This window comes from Parasteatoda tepidariorum, chromosome 2 (genome assembly GCF_043381705.1).
Source record: "Parasteatoda tepidariorum isolate YZ-2023 chromosome 2, CAS_Ptep_4.0, whole genome shotgun sequence".
NCBI lineage: Eukaryota > Metazoa > Arthropoda > Arachnida > Araneae > Theridiidae > Parasteatoda > Parasteatoda tepidariorum.
The window spans coordinates 48,769,280-48,790,895 of record NC_092205.1 but is presented as its reverse complement, the minus strand read 5'-3'; the positions used below and the strand labels follow the sequence as shown (position 1 = coordinate 48,790,895).

Genomic DNA, 21,616 nt, shown 5'->3' with positions numbered 1-21,616 from the left:
TTGTAATAATAAGTAAATATATTAATAAAATATGTATTATAAAATGTATTATAATATATATTATAAAATAAACAAGTAAATATATTATAAAATAAGCAAAACGATTTATTATAAATAAAAATAATAAGTAAATATATTATCAAATAATTAATTAGTATGTATTAATTAAATGTATTAAATAAAATCATCAAACATTCATTTTTGTAAATGTAACTTTTTCTTTTCGCATCTACTTTGTGACTTTTTTACTCGCTTGCTAATGTTATCAATATATCGGCAGTTTTTGCCTAAATTTACTAGTAATACAAAGCTCGTTCGCAAATGCATATCAGGAACATGAGGTCAAAGGATATGAAAACATTCGGAGACATAAAGGAATGAGTTTTATTGAATTTTTAGAGTGAAAAAATGATTGGATAAACTTTCAATTTAAAGTAGGCATTCAACCAATATTGAATTTTGTTAGTCCATTTCAGTACTCAAAAATTAGATTCGAGCGTTGCATAAACGCATTGCACTTTGATGTCTCATTCCTCAATCCTGCAGGCGATTTCTGTGCAATCGTGCAGTGACTTTAATTTCGTGTCATAGAAGCATAATCAGTGCTCGGAGCTGTAATAATCTTAGAAGATTTCTAGACTTCTAAATAAAAGAGACATCTGACATTGTGCCAATTCACATCGCCTATTTGCAATGGAGGAAAATGGATGGCATTATTTGCTTTCTGCATAAACTCACGCGCCTTTGAAAAGGGTCTTTTCCCATCCTTTAATTGCCCGTCCGGATTATTTTCTCTCTCAAAAATGTCATCTTTTTCACATGTCACTGAAACAGATAACTACTTGAGGGATAATGCGTGTGAGACCGTGAAGGTAATAGGTAAAAATTGTTTGCAAACGGCGTAACTGCTCTTCTTGGTGCACCGATGTGAATCGAAGTTCAAAAGTTCTTTTCCTTTTCAAATGTTTTTGATACAGTTAGAGGCGTATGTGAGAGCGAGATTGCAGTGCCTTAATTAGTCCCTTATTCGCTGGCTTGTCATCTCTAACGACAATCGGGATTAAGTCGGAAGCAACTTTTAACTCGAATACCTGATTTTAGTTTTTAAGTATAGTGTTGGCAATAAAGACCTCAGATGTAGACAAAAAATTTGAGTCTTTTGAAGAAGAAAAATCTCAATAAATAAATGATAATTACTTAAATGATTTCAAATGGTTTTGCTCAAAATGAGCCGAAATATTTTTCTTGCTGGCAAAACTCTGAAAAACTATAATATGCATAATTCGGTATTTAATAAAAATAGATTGGTTTGACACATGATTCGTAGATATTGGTGTTATTTTTCAATTTTAATTTGATTTTTTTCTAATCACATTGATAATCTAATATTCAAAACTTAGTGTCAACTCGATTTTGTAAAACGTAAAACCAAGGACTTCACAAATGAACAAACCTTAAAAATTCCTAAGTGAATTTAAGCGAATTGAAAGCGTACAGTTAAGTTTTGACATACAATTATAAAATTTGTTTATCCAAAGAGTAACCCATGCAAAAAGTAACTTTAGGTAAATATTTATAATTTTTTTTTATTCTATTTAATGAAATTCGAAGTGCATTATTTAAAAGAATATTCTTTTACATGATTAAATGCAAAATTTGAGCCAAATCTGTAAAATAGTTCCTAAGAAATTGAATTTTAAGTATCTAACTTTTCGAAATTCAATTTCTCAGGTATTGACTGATTTCGCTCAAATTTTATATATTGATATGTAAAATAACTTTCTTTAAAATAATGTAAAAACTTGTTTAACTTCCAATTCAAGATTTTTCTGCCATTATTGAATAAAATAATAATAAATGCGAAATAATTGTTAAAAATTATTGTTTTCATAAAATCATCTTTGAATAAACGAATTTTATAATTGTTTGAAAGTTCGATCATTAGATCAAAAGTTATTCAGGGTGTTTTGCTTATTATTTTGCTCACTGTACACCACTGAAACTGATTTTTTTTTATCTGTAGTTGTCCGTGTTTTGTCGTTAAAATGGAATCAAAATTTACAATAGTAAAAAACTTCTTATTCGGCAAAAAATTTCATCTTAAGTGCTGGAAAGAATACATTTTTAATAATAAAATAATTTTAAAAATATATATTTTAAGTTTTAAAAAATAAATTATGAAATCACATCGATAAACAATATTCTTATGTGTTTAAACTCATTATTTATAGAACTTTTTAGAAGAAATCGGTCTCTCACTTAAGAATACTACGAGAGCAATGACACGAAAAAAGATCTGCATTGTTTTTTAACTAATAGTAATGATGTAGTTTGTATTTAAATAACTGTAATTTGTAATCGTACCTTGACATTTTTATCGCATCTATAAGTTATAAATAACAAATCAGCCACATCTTTGGAGGGCATTTCTGAATATAAGATTTTAAGATAAAACTAATTTTTATTTCAACTTTTCTTTAATTTTTAATAATTTTCAATGCCCGGTACCGTTTTTGCACTTAGTTTGCATGCAGAAACAAACGAAGTCTGAATAATAAAGACTTTTCTTATAAGTTTTATTTTTTCTTTCTATATCATACTATAGATGAAGAAGCAAATCAGATTTTAGAATATGACTTGAGGCTTGAAAGCAATCTTTTAAATTTATTTCGATAAAATCTGGATAAATAATCTCCAAGAATTTTGGAAAGATTGCACTTAAATTGGATTATTTTCATGTCAGTCACGCTCAACTTCTTTTGATCATTTTTTAAAACCCGTACTTTTTTTTAATCTTAAACACACAAAGAAAGGAAAACTTTAGTTCAATTTCACTTTGCCTAATATTTAATATCATAAATTTTATCTGTTTCCACAAAATTGATATCTTTTTTCTTTTAAATGAAATATTTCAACATCAAAAAGTATTCTTAGTTCAAAACTTGTACTTTAATATTAATGATAAATAGACAGCGGATTATATGCACTAAAAAACGGACAAAATATGCAGGTAAATATGCATTAAAAAACTTGAATATATGCTCTTAAAACTAGAAATATGCATTTAAAATAGAAATTAAAAGTTCAACTTATTTAAATACTACTACTTACTTTTTCCAACAAACACAGCTAAAACATTTTTTTGTTAAAAGGAAGAAAATCAAAATATTTCTTACTTGAATCTACACATTTCTGAAGAAAAAGCCTAAAACTGAAGTATGATAAATGAGAGAAAAAAAATCATCGCATTTTCCGGAAAGATTTTATTAAACTGAATAATTTTTGTTGCAATACACAACTAAGTGTTTTTCCAAATTTTCAAGGGTGAATTGATGTCGTCGGTAAGGAATGAAAAAATGACCCTTGTAATAATTAATAAAATTCATTTTCTGCAAATTTATAGTTGAAACACAATGTGGAAAAGAGTAGACCCTAGTAGAGATTTTTACACAGGTTATTGGTTTGAGGGTGTAACGTATAGCAGAGGTTCCATATTTTTTTCAACTGTGGAACCCTGAGTGTTCGAGCTTCTTTTTGCGAAATCCCTAACATTATAAAAAAAAAAATTCATTAGAAGCAGTGAAAAAACTTTAAAAAGAAACCATCTAACTTTTTTGAAACTAATATGTACCTTTAAATATTTAATAGTATGAATTTTTTCTTGGTGCATGCATATGCTGAAAATTAATAAAAGTAGCTAAATTATGGTTTTTAAGAAGACTTTTTTCTTCCTTTGCATTCTACGTAAGGAAGATCACATAAACAAACGAAATATTAAATTATGGATTATTGATAGGTTATAAATATTATTATTACTAGTTAAAGATAGGAAAACTCTCGCAAATTCTGTCATCTTTCCACCGAACCCTAGGGTTCCGAGGGGAATCGCTGACGTATAGCATAAAAGTGATTCCTTACTCCCATTATTTCTAAATCTGTGTAATTGTTAATCACAGCCGGTAACGATAGTAACTCTAGTTTTAAAATAATTTTGAAATCATTAAAAACTTTTGCTTTGTTCCCCAAAAAATTGTGTTATCAAAGAAATTATTGCATAAATAACAAAATATTTCAATTTCTAAGGTACGTTTTACAATTCTTAAATCTCAAAAACGATGCAGAAATTCAATCACGTGTTTTCAAAACATCATATATTAAAATATTATATATTAAAATAAATGTATGCATCACAAATCAGAACGAATAAGTCAGGATTTATATTTTATTTGGCCAGGGGCTAGTGAAAGTAAATCCTTTGTAAGTCAAGTATGAGTGTCTGTCAATAAATATAAAGTTGCTATTTTTGTTGTTTACTTATGGTTATTTAAGAAAACGCTATACCGGCGGAAGAAATGAATTATGGCAAATTCTGTTTTACCGACATGAATTATTTAAAATATAAATTGGTCGTGAACAGTTTCTCCCGCTCTATAGAATCTTCATAAGGACATGTGTTTGATACCACCCAAGACCTAATGAGGATAATGCTTCTCTGATAAATGCTTTAGAACTTTTGACTGCTTAAAAAAGTAGAATACTTAAAATTTTGATTTTTCAGGAACTATTCGACCGATTTACCTCACATTTTGCAATGTAAAATTTCATTCTTTAAAATGATATAAAAAAATTGTGTATCTCACATTTCAATTTTTTCGACTATTTAAATTTAATAATAAAAAATTATTTTCTAAAAGTTTTTTTTTTTGCATGGAATTACTTTTACATTAAAAAAAATTCATAATTGTGTCCAAAATTTTTAAATTTGTTTAAAGAGTTCTGGAAATATAGCGAAGTACACAAAAAGAAAAATTAACATTGATGGTCAAAACTTAGGATGACTCTCCTGACCAAACTATTGGGACTATGTTTGCGGCACTCTCCCATATTTTCGAGATTAGAAATTCAAATCCGTCGAAATAACGGTATTTTTATTCGAATAAAGTATTTTTCAGTGTCTGTTTCATAACTTAAAATATTGTTTGCATAAATTAATTTGCATATTTTAGGTCACCTCAACATTTTTTTTTCTGCGCACTGTTCATGGTTATTTTGAATTAAATTTATGCATATTTCATTATTTCCTTAGTGAAACACGAAATAAAATTTAGCGTGAAATAAAAATTTTAAAAGTTCATTTTTATCTAAGTCTCTGCAGGCCTTAAATTACTATTAGACGAGCCACATTTTCATTACTGGTTATGTTTCTGCTTTAATGTTATATTTGTATAAATTAATGACATAAACACTCTCTTAGAAACTTTGCATAGTAAGTCTAACTAAATATAATATCACATGGTTAGACCCAGTTTTCCTAAATTGATTTTTATATTTTATGGTTGTTTTCAACGTCATAGAGATATTGTTTTCCGGTAAAATATTTTTTATCCCAAGTTTAAAGATCTTTACCTGCAATATTTATTTGTTTTTATTTTACTTTGCAATTATTACGTTTTTCATTTTTATTGTTTTCTAAATTAAGAGTTTAAAACTAAGAGAGCCGTTTCTTTATTATAACGTACTATGATGTAATCACATTACGCTACATTTTAGAATAAATCTATTTAAATCGGTGTCGTAACTTATTAGCCGTTTTTTGTTTCGTTTGTATTTTAGGATAAAACCTAAATTCGTACTTTTGTTTTATTTATAATATTAACATCTTCAGTTACCCGTATTAAAAATATGTGCTATTTGCATAAAAATCCAATTATCAGCCTATAAGTAACAAATTTCACATTTTTATAGTTTTTAGTATGTTGGAAAAATTGGATCTGGCACTGATGCTTGAAAAGTTGGCCACTCCTGATAAATAAAGCGTGCTTAAAACTTATTTGTTTCGCGACACGAAAATCATTTTCTGGAGAGAAAAAAAATAGAATATTAGGATAGATATACAATTTACATAAAAATCCCATAAATAAAGACGCATTTTTATATTTCACATTCACATGTTTAAAAAGTTGGAAATGGCATCGTAATTTCAAAAGTGACCATCATCCTAAGAAGATTCTCCTGATATAGAATACTTGCTTAAAATTTGTTCCGAGACGCCAAAATCATTTTCTGGAAAGAAAAAAAAAATTAGGATAGGTATAGCAATTTGCATAAAAATCCCATAATCAGCCTTTAAATAACACATTTTACATTTTTATAGTTTTTAGTATATTTGAAAAATTGAAAGTGGCACGCATAATTTCAAAAGTGGCACTGATCCCAAAAAGGTTGGCCACTCCTGATACAGAAAACGTGTTTAAAACTTTTTTGTTTCGAGACATGAAAATCATTATCTGGAAGAAAAAGAAAAGTAATATTGGGATAGACATCTCTGTAATTTTATTAACTTTTCACACAAAAGGAGAAAGTTTTGAGAGATGTAATCAAACTAAAATTGGATCACCTTTCAGAGAAATCTCGGTCACGCTCACTTACTTCTTTTTTGCTCATCTGCAACATTCTTAAACCTTTTTTTTTTATACCTTTACAAATCTAGAATAAAGAAATATTTCCTTCAATGGTTGACAAGTGTTGAAAACTCGTGTAGAATTTTTGTTGTAGAATTCTTCTTTGTGTATTTAAGAAGCTTATTATGACAATGCTGCTGTCATCTTCTTGCAACAATTGGTAACGTTTCTATTTTATTTATTTTTTTATTATTTTGATATTTGCGAACCTTTGCGGAACTAAATTTATTTTATGGGACAGAGTTTTCAGTTAAATACTAAGTTAACTTTTTTTTTTTTTTTAATCGCAGGAATGTCGAAGAAAGGGATTATTTTCCGAGTTAAAAAGAGATTAGTAGAGATTAAGCAGATCGGCAAAACTATCAAAACATTTTCATTTTCTTAGTTCGGAACAATGGTTACAAATTTTTAACTAATCTGTAGATGTAGTAAAATAATGAATTTGTGTGTCTGTCTGTATACTGGATTGTAAGCTTCAAAAATACGACCTCAAAAAATTATGAAGCCCGATTTTTTACTTTTTAATTTTATTTTTAATTCGGAGACATTTAAGAAATGGAATATTCTCATTGGCTTAGCGGAAGCCACAGTTTTAAAATTAACTATAGACATTCAGTTTTGCCAAATATTTTAAAGATTACATCAGTTATGTTTGCTAGCTTATAGCTCTAATCAAAAAAGTTTTTTATTGCACGGGCTGTGATACTTAATTTTTATTCGTTATGCCAGGTTATCTGAATGATCAACGTGATCGTGGTAGCATAGGCTGACTACGTCACCGAATCATTATCTCTAAGGATATCTGAAACTATATGTCTATGTTGCTTAAAATTATGCTTTTACTGCGTGCTGTAATGAAACTAGAAAATTTAAAATCAACGGTAATTGAAATAAAAATAAAAAAATGCTTTCAACTGAAAAGCAAAAGTAATAAAGAAATGGAACCAATTCGTTGTTGAGGACAGCATAAATAAAACACCAATATTACTAACTGACGCCTGTGATAATTAATTTTGGTAATAGTAACTAATTGAAGTAAATAATAAGCTATGTACTAAAAGGCAAAATTAATGGAGAAATGTTACTAATTCATTTAAAAGAGCGTAAAAGATTTACAAACTGTTATTAACTTCAATGATGCCTTATGAATTTTGGTAAAATCATGCATGCATTTTTTATAGATAGGTTGTTCCAAAATTTAACCGATAATTTCTGAGGGATAGTAAAAGGCATTGAGAGAATGAAAATTTATCATAGAAAATTTGGTCACAAACCGCGATGAGTGAAAATCATGAAAACCCCATGCATCTCATAACACGGTTTGTCGTTCCTTTGGCAGGTATCAAAAGTACTCGAAGGTACGGGAATTGTTTTTACGTTGTTGTAGATCCCGCAATGACGTGAATGGGAGCCACTTTGAACTATTCTTATAATAATCAATCAAATAAATCTTTCCATAACAAGCAGGCATCCAGAGGGTGGAGTTAATTTCAATTTAGTAAGTTTATAATTTTAATTTAGGATGCTCTTAATTTTAATTATTTTTAATTTCTAAATGTCATTCTAAGCCCTTATTTGTATATTTAAGTTTATACAGACGTGTATAACCTCGATCACGATCAAATTTAAAGCTTAACTAAACCATTTAAAAAAACCCAGCTATTAAGATTTCGAACAGTAAGTGTTCAGAGCAAGTAGTTTTCTTCAAGTAGTTTCAAAATATTTACATTCACCTTCAAATTTGAAATTCTAATTAGAAAACTCTTTCATTTAGTCTGCTTCTAAATTCTAAGTTTAAAAGCGTTTAACTTTGATAAATACTTTCTTAAGAATGATTGTTTAAGAAGCAAAATTTAAATGTCTAAGATGTGATTACAATATGAGTTGCGAATAAAGGCTTAGCTTTTGAGTCGTATTTCTAGTACTTCTGTCAGATCTTGAGCTTACTGTAAAAGAAATTAGAAAACCTGATTAAAAGAATATTTGAAGAAATCACTTCGTTTTTATCTCACGCTTAAACAGTGATCATCACATGGAAGTATGAAGAGTTGTTTAACTAAATTTATTCCTAATTACATGGTTAATTAAATTAAAATAACAGGTTAATTAAATTTTGTTTATCCCTTTGTTTGCTGCTATGTTATACTCAACAAATTATTGGGCTTGTCAAAAATTTACCTATGTGGGAGAAAAATTTACCTTTTCAAATTTCTTCAACTTTTGAAATGTAAGTAATCCTTTGACTGCTTACTTTTCGAACAATCCAGTTCATTGTTCCTGCGTGCGTCATTTTTCTTTATTTAATAATAATTTTTTTAATCTATATTTCAATAATTCTGTCAGAAATTCTACAATAAAAGTTGAAATCTTTATGAATAAAATTCAACTCACGATTTTCAGAAACTTAGGGAGCATTCTTATTGAACTTTTTTTGACCGTCAAACCTTGGTTTAAAACTCACTAATCGTATTCTTATTTTAAAATTAATAGTTCATTTAAATTTTTATTTTGATGAGAAATTTACAATTCGGTACCTCGTTGGAAAGTATTTTGTATTGAAATTAAATGTTTTTAAAACATTTTTATTCAACACAAAATAATTTATTAATAACATCTCCACTCTTCTCTGAAGATTAAAACCGATTAGACGTTTTTGAATGGCCGGTCAGAACAATACGGAGCCTATTCCAAAAACTTAAATCAGGAATTCACCCATTGATTGTTTTATCAGATTTTTCTCAAGTAAGAGAAAAGTTTCAGATTTGATCCTCTTTTAACAAAAACAATATTTTTTTTCTTTGTTTGCATAATAAAATTCCAGTTTAGATAGGATATGGTTATGTGTTTTCACTATCATTTAATACTTAAAATATAAACTGTTTTTTCTTATTATCGATGAAATGTTCATAACGTAACATATTGTCAAATTAAAAACAAATTTTTGAACCTACTACAGCATTATGCTAACCAATGACGTTTCCAGTTGAAGTTAAAAGATGGTCTTCAAACAATTGTTAATTTGGGACCAGCTATATAATCGTCTTGCTACGCTTCTGCGTTAAGCATCAGCTATTTAAATGTCTAAAGAACAAGTTTGAAATTAATGTAATTTAAGAATAAAAAAATCAATTTTCTTTTATTGTAAAAACATTACAAATAACGTGAACTTATTCACAGGGCAACTACGAAACAAAAACACTATCACATTTGGAATCAACATTATTAAAGTAAAATTGAGAAACATCCTGTTCAATATTATTCTAATACGAATACAAATCATATCTGTTATTCTAATAAGTACGCAAAAAACTGTATTCGAATTATAATAACAGGTAAGATCTAAAAAGGTTTTCAAAGATCTGTCACTAATTGAAATCTACAATAGTTCTATCTATAATTGAAATCTATAACTATAAGTATATAAAACAAAAAAAACTTATCAGTAACGGAAAGAAAACATTCGTAATTTTTACTGCTATAGAATTGTTTAAAATGTTATGAATAAAACATATATGGATTCTATTGCATATTTTAAAAAAAATCGTAAATAAAAACGATTACGATTTAAATTTCTCAGATCTATCTGCTGCTTACTTTATCTTTTGTAAAATGACTCAAAATTCAAAGATAAACTGATTGCGTTTTTAATTTTTTTTTAAATATTTCCGTTACTTTTATACCTATGTGTATGAAAGTTTCGAAAGTTCGGCAATTGCATTCGGCAATTTTCTTGCCTCAAAGTCAAGTGGTAAATTAAAATGATTGTTGATCCCGAGTTGAGACGAAAAAGAACGCGCACCCATAAAAGGCGGAAACTAATAGTAATTTTTAAAATAAAATTAGAAAAATCTGAATTTTAAGGATGTCATTTCACAATTTTTAATTTAATAACTGCATTTCGAGTAGTCCTAATTTAAAATATGGGCAAACTAAATTCATATTTTCTGCTATAAATAGATTAAAATTAGATTTTAAAATTTGCACCGGATCCTTGCCCGTTACAAGAAAAATCGCGACTTTGTCAATTCTAAATCATTTTATTTTAATAACTGCATTTCGAGTAGAATAGTGTTTAAAATATGGGTAAACTGAATTCATATTTTCCGTGCAAAATAGGTCAAAATTTAGTTTCAAAATTTGCACCAGATCATTGCCTATTACCACAAAAATCACGACTATACTACTATCTACCGTTTACAAAAAGATATCATTTGATGTCTTAACCACCTACAGCTACTCTAAATCACCATTTAATGGCCTCAACTGATTCTCAATTCAGTGAATAAAGTCTTTTTTGATAAACTACCCATTTGCCACGCACTAATGCTTAAATTTTGCATCCAATTTACAATATCTGCTTTGATATTTCGTATGCAAGATATGTTTTACATAGCGCATTCTCATGGGTATACTTTTGAACAATTTTACATAATGGGGAGGTTCAGCGCCTCCTGTTAGTTGAGATTTGTTATTGTTCGGTGACGATCTGAAGGAGTGAGATTATTTCTTTCTTTCTTTTTTTCTTCTTAGATGATAAACCTTATTTTACGGTGAAACCATCTGTATTATCCGTCGGTAGCCTTAAGCTCTTAATGTTTATTTCCGCGTTATCCAAATAGGAGAAATGCTTATGAAAAAGCTCTCGGCAATGAATTGCCCGATCTAAGTAATTTATATATTTATGTGTACTTTGCGAATGTTTAGTTAATATTTGTTTGTAGTTATTTGCATATTTTCTATATTTGTTTGTAGTTTATTAGTATTTTCAGTATAGTTTTTTCATAGTTTATAGCTTATAGTTTGATACATATATAAGTTTATAGTTTTGGAGTATTTTGTATATTTGCTTGTAGTTTAGTTAATATTTGTTCACGCTGGTTAATGTATTGTATATTCCTCCCAAAACCAGAGCTTTAAATAACAGCAGATGCGTTTTTTATTCATAGCTACGAGGTTAGAAGAAACCGGTGGTCGGAAAAACTACATTATTTGTAGTTTATTACATTTACATTTTTAGATATTTTTACTTATTACATAATTGATACATTTTATTTTTTAGCATTTTTATCCATGTCTTAGAATATTTTCATAGAGTATTTCTTTAATTTGGTCATTAAACAAAATCTACTCCACTCAATAAGGTATGCAAGCCCCCCATAATATATTTGTGAGCAGCTGGGCGCCGGAGTCGGCTAGTTTATTATATAATAATACTAGGACATCGTTAAATAAAAGGGTTATTAAACTTTAAGATGTAAAAAAAATGTAACATTTAGAATGGTTGGTATTTTATAGATTGAAAAATTATTACTTTGAATTTATAGAATAATTATTTTATAGAAAAACTATATTGAATTTAGAAAATAATTTTTTTATAGATAAATTATTACACTGAATTTATAGAATAATTATTTTATACAAAAATCAATACATTGAATCTAGAGACAAAAGTGAGAAAATATCAATGATTTATTTTTAAAGAAATGGAATTTCAGTGAAAAACTAAATTTGGCTCGAAATTCAAAGTTTAAATTTTTATCTATAGTGAGCACCTTAGTACTAAAAAACTTTTTTTTAAAAAATGGTGCATCTATATTTCAATTAGTCTCATTCTTAATTTTATTAAACTTTTTAATTTTTACTTTTTTTAAAAAATGGTATATTTAAAAATTCGAGCTAAATTTATGTTAGCCTCATAAGCGGAAGTCCTTATAAAATCTCCGAAGCTAATCAACATGCACTTATATCTTTGAAATATTTATCAAGTTTCTTTACATTTTTTTAATCTCCTATATACATTTTTAACAAGTTTATTTGTAATTTAAATCAATGCTTAGAAAAAAAAATTTTTTTATCTAAATGATTGTTTGCAGAAAATTTGTAACATTTGACCTGGGGCATATCCCAGCTTCCAAGACTAGCCGTCACAACACCCTAATATATTTTTATTTTCAAGTTTTTTGTTTACCTCGACTATTTTTGAATTAGATGATTTTTCAGAGAATGATTAAAGATAAAACTAATATAAACACTAAATATTTCAAAATATTTATTCAAATAATATCAGCTAGAAGCAGGAATTTGTTCTACATTTAATGAATTTCGCAATCAACTCATCTACTCACGCCACTAAGTATAGATTTATGAAGGTCAGTTTGAATGCCACTTTTAATTTGCTGACCGGGAACTTTCGCTTTCATAAAATACCGTATTGCATTTGACTCGAAGATTTTCCTTCGGATTTTCGAAAAAAAAATTTTTTTTCACACACAACACATATTTAAACTTACGACCAATATACGTGGTAAGTATAAAATATTTATACTTTTTTTTCTTCTAAAAACCTGTATTTTTCGATGGAATATGTATTTAAAATTTATTCCTCCCAATGTTTTCTCGTTTTTCTTTTTATTTTTCTAAATACTCGAATTTCGCATTGTTTTCCTCTGATAGCTTCCCATCAAATGTTATTTCCAATAAGTATTTGCTGTGAATAGATTTCATTGAATGTTTATTTGAATTACAGGTACTTGCACTGGAAATGAATTGAAATACTCTTGATGCAATTTAAAAGTTTTCGTACAAAGACTTTTCGTTTCAGAGTAATTTACACAGTTATGTAAATTGATAAACATTAAAAAAAAAATCCAAAAGAAATGACGGAAATGATGGAAATTCCAAATGAAAATCGAAAACTAATAGTAATTTCTGAAATAAATTAGTTTAATCGTTTGTTAACGCTTTGCGTCCAAAGAATTTTGATTATTACTATATAGAGTCGCGGTGGCTCAGGAGATAGAGCGTTCGCCTTACAATGAGATATGCCATGTTCGAATCCCAATGGTGGCTGGTTGATAGAACTCTACTCCCGGTTTGCACCAACCACACTTGGTGCACCAACCACAGTTCTGAAGTAAAATATTCTCAGTGGTAGACGGATTATGGGTTAGAGTCCCCTTGCCATCGGGCTATCTATGGAAGGTTTTCGTGATTTTCCCCTCCATGCAACGCAAACGTTGACTAGTTCCATCAAAAAAGTCCTCCACGGAGGCAAATTTTTCCCAATGCTTGATCCGGGAGTTCCCTTGTCTTCTGGATTGGGTTCAAAATTACAAGGCTACGGAGTTGAACATTGGTAGTGGTAAACTCAAAATTGGGTTTGCTGTTCAATGACGGTTATAAAATATAACTATTATTTTGTAAATTTCAGATTATAACAATTTTAAAACAATTTTTATTCTCCTCACTGTATTAAGTTGCTATATGGTTTTGTTTTTTTTTTCATTTTTAGATGTTTTAGTTTTATGTATTACATGTTAATTTAGCTTTTGCAAATGCATGTAATATTCTGAACACACATTTTTCCGGATTCGGAGCAACTAATGACAATTACTCCTTTCGTATAGTTTTGTTCTGTCTGTACTTTTCTTATTTTTATTTTATTTCGTTTTAAATGAATTTCATTCTCGATTATCTTATATGTAAATACAATTCATATGTCATTTTATAAAAAAATCCAGCGTCCAAAAAATTTATCTTTTGTTCAATTTGAAAAATAATTCAGGTGAGAAATGGTTAAATAAAATAGACGAACTGGATGTTATGGAAGGAGATTGAAAAAAATAAAATGAGTTAATCTAGTGCAATTGAAAAGGTTTACTCGACCTTGAGATGACCCGATGACAGGCCAAGAGCCAATCTGGTGTTGCTTGCCTTTATTACCTTCATTTTGAAAAATGGCTCTAACTAACTGCCACACAAATATAAGAAAATCCGTTGCGATAAGAGTTAATTGACATTAAATAACTTCTCAGATTCCATTAAATTTCGAATCATGGACCTTTTAACTAATTATTATTAGATCTTCGTGTGTAGGTTTTTGCATTGACTGGTGTGGATTGACTATAAAGCAGATTGGTATTTCTTTTTTTATCAATTTTCTGGAACTTTTCGAATTTTTTGTCTACTTGACATATGCACTTAATTTGTTTACTTAAATTGACTGTTAACAGTTTCTCCGAATTTCCGTATCTACTTAAACTTTGTCTTAAAATGATATGTCTTTTTCTCGTAGATTTTTTTCATGTATAGACATATTTTTGAGACAGGGCATTAATAAGTTAACATATCTGTCAACTTTAAATATTTCCAAAGATTATTTTTCCTAGTGATAGTATTATCTAACTTCAGTTACAGACAAAAATATTTTTTATAATTCTGTGAAAGTTTAAACACTTTATAGTGCGATTATCGTGTATTTTTATAACTATTTTTTAATATTTATATATAGAGCGTCACACAGTGCTACTGGGACAAACTTTAAGAGGTGGTAGAGGGCATCACAAGCAACCCGTGGTCGGAAAAGTCATGGGAAAGTAGTATGACAGGTACACGAAAGAGACACAAAACTAAGATAATACTTTTCAATGCACCCCAAGGAAATCAATGTTGCTTAAATCAGGAGAACGTGGTGGCTAGAGAGCCAGTCTATTACTCCCAACCAATCTTGTGAACAACATCACTTAGCGACGTTTACGACAATGGGTTGCTATGGATATTCTGGATCCTTGTGATATCTCCTACCTCCTCTTAAAATTTTTCTCAATAATCCTGGGACACACTGCATATATATTATATATATATGCATATTATGTATATATATTTTATATATATATATATATATACATGTATATAGATANTATATATATATATGTATTATATATATACACATACATACACACACACACACTTTAAATACTTAGTTTTTATAGGTTTAACTTTGGCACGAAGTGCAATTCAGGATATATATATATTGAACATGTTGATACTTTCATATTAATAAAAGTAAGTTATTGTTATAATGTTATCGCTTTTAAAAGCTATCTGTTATATTTCGTATGTAAGATGATGACTAATCATAAATCCTCATTATTAATTTTCGGAAAGCAGTATTCACTACAAATAGATCATTGTGTTACTGTGCTCCTTCGAAAAAATAAGTATAAATTTGAAACACTTCAGATTTTATCTTGGGCCATTGTTGTCTTACGCAATTTCGAAAAGAATTTCAAGGCGTTACGCTTCAATGGCTGCATATCGATACGCATTAATGATTAATTTTTTTTCTTCTCTTTTAACGATACAGAGAAAGTCAGCGCTCTCTGAATTCGTATGTACTTTTTTGTTCCAGACAGAAGCTATGAGTGTTTTTTTCTATTAAATTTAATTTTTTGATGGGAATCCTCAGTTCATTATTCAAGGCTGCTCTTGAAAAATGGTGTAACGAAATTGAACTAGATGTTTATTCTAAAGTTTTGGTTTAAATCACGATAGTCCTTTATTATATGTGGTCTAATTGTTTTTACTTCTATATAAAGCGACTGAAAATATGAATGTTATATCACTTTACTTTCCTTTGAGAGATAAATATGCATTGGTAAATACTGCTGACTTACGTCGCTTTTTCTTTGAACTTAAATTTTTTGAGGGAAATCCTTAATTCTTATTTGGGGCAGCTCTGGAAACAAGTTGTAAAGAAATTGCATTGAATGTTTATTTTAATGTTGTGGTCTAAATCATGATAGTTTTATATTATATGTGGTAAAAATGATAATAGTTGTATAATATTTTATTGTAGTATGTAGCTAAGTAAAATTTTGACCCACGCTTGCTTGCCCAATGCAGAAAATTTCTGTAGTTTTTTAAAAAAAAATTTTAAAAATCTTCTCCTTTTTTTGATAAAATCAATTCATTTCAGTTTTGCATTGTTTTTAAGCTCTTAATTTATTTTTTAAAAATTATGCTATTGTGTTAAAGTAATAAATAGTGTTTTTGTGCTACATAAGAGTTATATTTAAAAATTATATATTCAATTGCAGAAGTGTGTGGCAGAAAGTGTTGTGTCCAATATTAGTAGACTAACTATCCTGAATATCTAACGTATACCCTCGATATACTTTAGACATTTTCATCACATTGTCAAAATCTTTAATAGGTTCTTTTTAACCAAATTTAATAAAGCTCAAAGTATTTTTTTGTTGACAGAAATGGGAGTAATCCAGTAAAAATATAACGGGAGACTTGCATAAAAGCATTTAGGGATTACTGAGTTAGTAGGAAGCATTTACTACATTAAATTAATACATAGGTTTTTACCAAAATTCGTTAAATGCTTAAGCTAATTATTCTTTCCTTGTATTTTCCTTACTTAGTTTAGCTTCTTCAGATAAATGTATATATGTTATATGTTAGACATATGTTATATGTTAGTCATTAGCCATAGTTTGAATTGTTGTTGAATTTGGTCTAGTGTAGTCACTTCGGATTCTTGCGCTATTAAGCCTTATATTTAATCAGTTAATCTTTCATTCTATAGATAAAATATGCACATTTATGGCAAAAAGGCTGTAGAATATAAACGCATAATTCTAACGTGTGTGTTGACTGCTGGTACAATGAAGATTTCTTAGTCTCTGTATTAATCAGTGAACTAAAATAAGTCCATTATTTTCGAAATTTGCTGTCATTAGACTTAAAACATCTCAAAAACATTAATCAAAATTTATCTGCTTCCTGCAATTTGTAAACTACAATTGTAACTTCCCTTTATTTTTTAAAAAAAATCCTCATCTTAGTTTCTTTTACCACAGTTAATTAAATCGAACAAAGATTCTTAATGATTAAGTTCAACTCATAAAAGGATCAAAATGAAAGAAAAAAAAATGATCTTAACATCTTTATATGTTAATAAGAATGACTCACTTAATGAAAATAATACCAATTTTTCCTCGGTATATTCTTTCAGATTTTCTGATTGTTTATAAGTTAGTTAACGCTATTCAACCCCATATCCATACATTTCGTGTCACTGCCCGTATTGTTGAAAGTAAGAGAATGAAATAAGAATGAAACCAGAAGTGGCAGATTCGGGTTCGTGGGGTTCAAGGAACTACAATGCTATTGTTTCAACAAGAAGAGGGGGGGGGGAGAGAAAAATGCTTGTGGAACGCCGTTTTAGAGCCGCAAAATTAGCAGCGTGAGTTAACGAGAAATAGCTAACTTGTGACGTCATCATTTAAGAGCAAATGAGCGAAAGTTAGACAATGAAAAGTGGCATTGTTCTTTTTGCAGACGATAATGCAGCGAGAGTTGTGAAAATTAGGTCTATCTGGCAGCAGTAGTAATTTTAGATCGTGTTAGATTAGATTTCTAACCTTTGTCCTATTTCGAATAGTTGCGCTAAAGTATCGCAGATTTGATAAATGATTCTATTTTATGGTTGAATGAAGATTTTCGAGTGGTAATAGTATTAGTTTTGATCTGTGATGAAACGAAAGAGAGAAGAAAAGAATTCCGATAGAATCCGAACTATTCAGAACACATTATCTTAAGTGCTAATCGGAATTTCACGTCGTGACTGCTAGTTTTTTTCCCTTTAGGGAAAATTAGTTAACTTCCGAGTATCATACTGGTTTTTATTATCTTTTCTAAAACTATAAACCATTTTATATCGAAATACTCGTAACAAATGAAGCTTAAAGAAAATCAAAATCAAAAAATTAAAATCAAAAATAAATTTATCAAAGGTTAATATCAATATAGAAAAAGTTTATTTCTGTTGGCCAACAATGAAGTAGACATATATATTCATTTTTAAAATAAATCAGTTTATTTTTCAATCCTTTAAACGGTAAAGACATACACATTTTTCATTTTGGGGAGAATTTCGTAACATACTTAAATTATTCGTCTTATATGATGAGGATTCGAACGAGTTTGGTACTTGATATCGATATTAATTATTGTAATTTTTTTTAGTCTACATAAATATTTTATTTGTTTTTCAAATATTATTTAAATACATTTATTAGAGAAGTTTAAGTAACGTTGTTCAGAATATACAGTTAAGTAAGTAAAGATGTGTTCAGATTGTTAAAAATACATTTATATTAATGAAAATAAATTTTATTTATTAGTTTTTTAATGAAAATTTTTTTTAGATTGAAATAATACATTTCCTGTTAAATTTCCTGTGATCATGTGAATAAATCAGTTTATTTTTCAATGCTTTAAATGATACAGACTTATACATTTTTCATTTTGGGGAGAATTTCGTAAGGTGCTTTAATTATTTGTCTTATATGATGAGAATTGGAACGAGTTTGGTGTTTGCTATCGATATTTATTATTGTAAAATTGTTTTAGTCTACTTAAATATGTTATTCGTTTCGCAAATAATATTTAAATACCTTTATTAGAGAAGTTTAAGTAAAGTAATACAGAATATAAGTAAAGATGTGTTCAGATTGCTTAAAAAATTTTTTTATTAATTAAAATTTAGATTAATTTACTATTTTTTAATGAAAAAATTTTTTTTGTATGAAATAATACATGTCCTGTTAAATTTAGCAACAGAAAAATGTTAACTTTGTATTTATTTGTATTAGGAGCCTGGTACAAGTAAAGACATCTCACTGTATGGCAAGTACTTCAACCGCCAAAGCCCTAGTGAAGAACCGCCTTTCTAGGACTCGTCATGGCTCTACAAAGAGTAGCAACAGTCACACATTTCGTCGACCACCAAGTCCAGACAGTGCTTGCGAACACGATGCCGAATGGGTGATGGGTACTGTATCTGGTCCCGAAGATATGACCAGTGATTTGTCCGAGGAAGGGGACAAATCTTGTGGCAGGGATATCCGCAACGTTTCCGCAATTGATGCTACCACCGAACGAAGTACATCAGAAAACTCAACATCAAAAAGTAATATTTCATTTTAAATTATGATTAAAATGATCACATTTTCAAAACATTATCTCTGTATCTTTTTCTTAAAATCCCTTTCACTAAATTCGAAGTTTCGCTCCCGAAGCTAAAGATTCTTTTCAAAATGACATTCTTAGTCTATTTTTTGTCGAAATGTGTATGTTTAAAAGCGTAATATATAACAGGAGGTTGTATAAATATTGAGACAAATTTTGAGGGGAGTTAGAGCATATCATCAGGATTAAAATTGCTTAAAAACTTACGACCCGAAATATCGAATGCGGCTAGGGGGGCTTCCCTATTACGACCTGCACAAAACCACTCGAGGATACAGTGGTTCGACGTTCGAACCATCCTAGCGGCATATGACGACATTTCTGGGCATGGGTTTCTATGCAGGTTTAATCCTGATGATGTGACCTAACTCTCCCAGAAGTAGGTTGCAACAGTTTTCGATCTCCTGTTATTTATTACGTTTTTAACCCTTTGCTTACGGTGTGCAATGCTGTACCATCATATGTGGCCCACATGTTGTACTATCTAATGTGGTTCACACGTTGTACCAGTCGTAAGCAAATGGTTGAACTTGTACATTTTGACAAAAAATAAACCAATGACATTTAAAAGAAACTGCAGCTTGGAGAGACAAACCGATTGCAGATTTGAAATCATTGACGTAAAAATATCTAAGATCTTTTAAAAAAATCTCATGCAATAGTAAAAATAAAAATAAAAAAATTGCAGTGAAATTGCAGCAAATTTACTGTCGCTATTTTGTTCTCTAATTCAGTGTTAAATTATAATTCATTGTAATGGGCATATCGAGACTTTTTTTCAGCTTGTTTTTAATAATAAAAAAATTTAAAAAAAAACATATCTCTAACGAAACAATTAGTCTTAATGTGGTGGATATCTGTGACGAATTATGATGTTAAGATAATGATATTAAGTGTTTTTTCGTTGTAAATGATTGGTTACTTATTACTTTTCCCATCCTTATTCCTTTAAATCTGTCGCCGTTCATTTTGTTTATAGGTGAACGATAAACCCAATTCATTATGATGTACTCAAACAGCTTATTCAAAGATTTTAAAACAGCATTTTTAGGATAATGATTCTACTGTTCCGTTATTAAAAAAAGATACAGTTTATGAAGATAGAATACCTGTGGAAATGAAGCAAATCCGGTCGTAATTTATCCTGTTTCTTAATAAGTATAAATTACGGTTATAGTTTAGGTCTATTAACGCATTCGATCGAGGGTAGGGATTAGGGCTGGGCAATGTCAGAATTTCGATATTGTGGTATATTGTGAGCTTCATATCACGATATTATGATATACCGCGGTAATTAAATTGTTATGTATATTATAAATGCTAAGACTATTTTGCAATTAAAAATTAATGTGTTTAAAGAGCATCATTTAAAAAAAATGGGGTACTTATCCTATATTAGCTCGCAGCATAATTATCCCATGGAATCAACTAATTATAAAGCATCATTATTTTAAAACAGAAAAATTTTATTAATATAAACATCAATTACTAATATAAACATCAACACAATTATAAACATCAAAACAGTTATAAACATCAACACAATTATAAACATCAACAATTATAAATATCAACACAATTATAAACATCACAAGGAGATCCGACAATCTCGGATATTTTTAAAATCAGAAGCACGCTATTCTCAAAATGAAACCAAAATCAGTAACTAAGTATACCATGGAGGGTTGATATAACGCGCGGGTGTTTGAAATCCGATATCGCCAATACCACGGATATGACGCATGCGCTTTAAAGTCAAATGATACCACAATATATTGTAGGAGAAATTTCTAGCTGCCGAGAGGAGGTACCGTAAATATTACGCGCAAGCCTTTGAGTTCTTCACCCCTAAATCAATCACGTGCCATACCAATACCTCCTAGATACCATACCATACCGCCACTTCCTCGCCGCCGGTCGGCCGAAGATATTGGCTAGCGGTGAGTACCGAGAGGTGCAGGCATACCGAAGTTCAATAACTCGGTATTGCCGAAGAATATACTTCCGAATATCATTACCGCGGTATCAAAGAAATACCGGTAAATGACGGTATTACGGTATATTGCCCAGGCCTAGTAGGGATTAGTGCCAAGATCTTAATCTTCGGTGATGCTTTTACTTTCGTGATAAATAGCTCTTTTTTTATCATCTTATGTCTCTTCGAAATAAAGTAATTAACACATTTTGGAATTCGTTTTGAAGGATTAAAATTTCCTTTTCTAGTGAAACAAAGTTGCTATTTTTATGACTGTTACTCTTTATCGCTGTCTCAAAACGTAGTTAATTTTATGCGTTATTACAATCAATTTCGATTTAATAATAAAAGTAGCACA

The 21,616-nt window shown here is 29.1% G+C and overlaps 1 protein-coding gene across 2 annotated transcripts in view; it reads left to right on the top strand.

Annotated features, from left to right (window-relative positions):
* The window catches only part of LOC107454566 (uncharacterized), a 92,886-nt gene that overhangs the window by 35,601 nt on the left and 35,669 nt on the right, over positions 1-21,616 (top strand). Inside the window, exons 1-2 of one of the 2 annotated variants that reach the window (XM_071177558.1) lie at positions 12,746-12,765; positions 18,908-19,224. In XM_071177558.1, the coding sequence (XP_071033659.1) occupies positions 18,939-19,224 (286 nt within the window). In that variant the 5' untranslated portion in view covers positions 12,746-12,765; positions 18,908-18,938. Of the gene's footprint in view, positions 1-12,745; positions 12,766-18,907; positions 19,225-21,616 lie in introns of those variants that run through there. The other variant, XM_016071810.4, reaches the window with a different exon arrangement.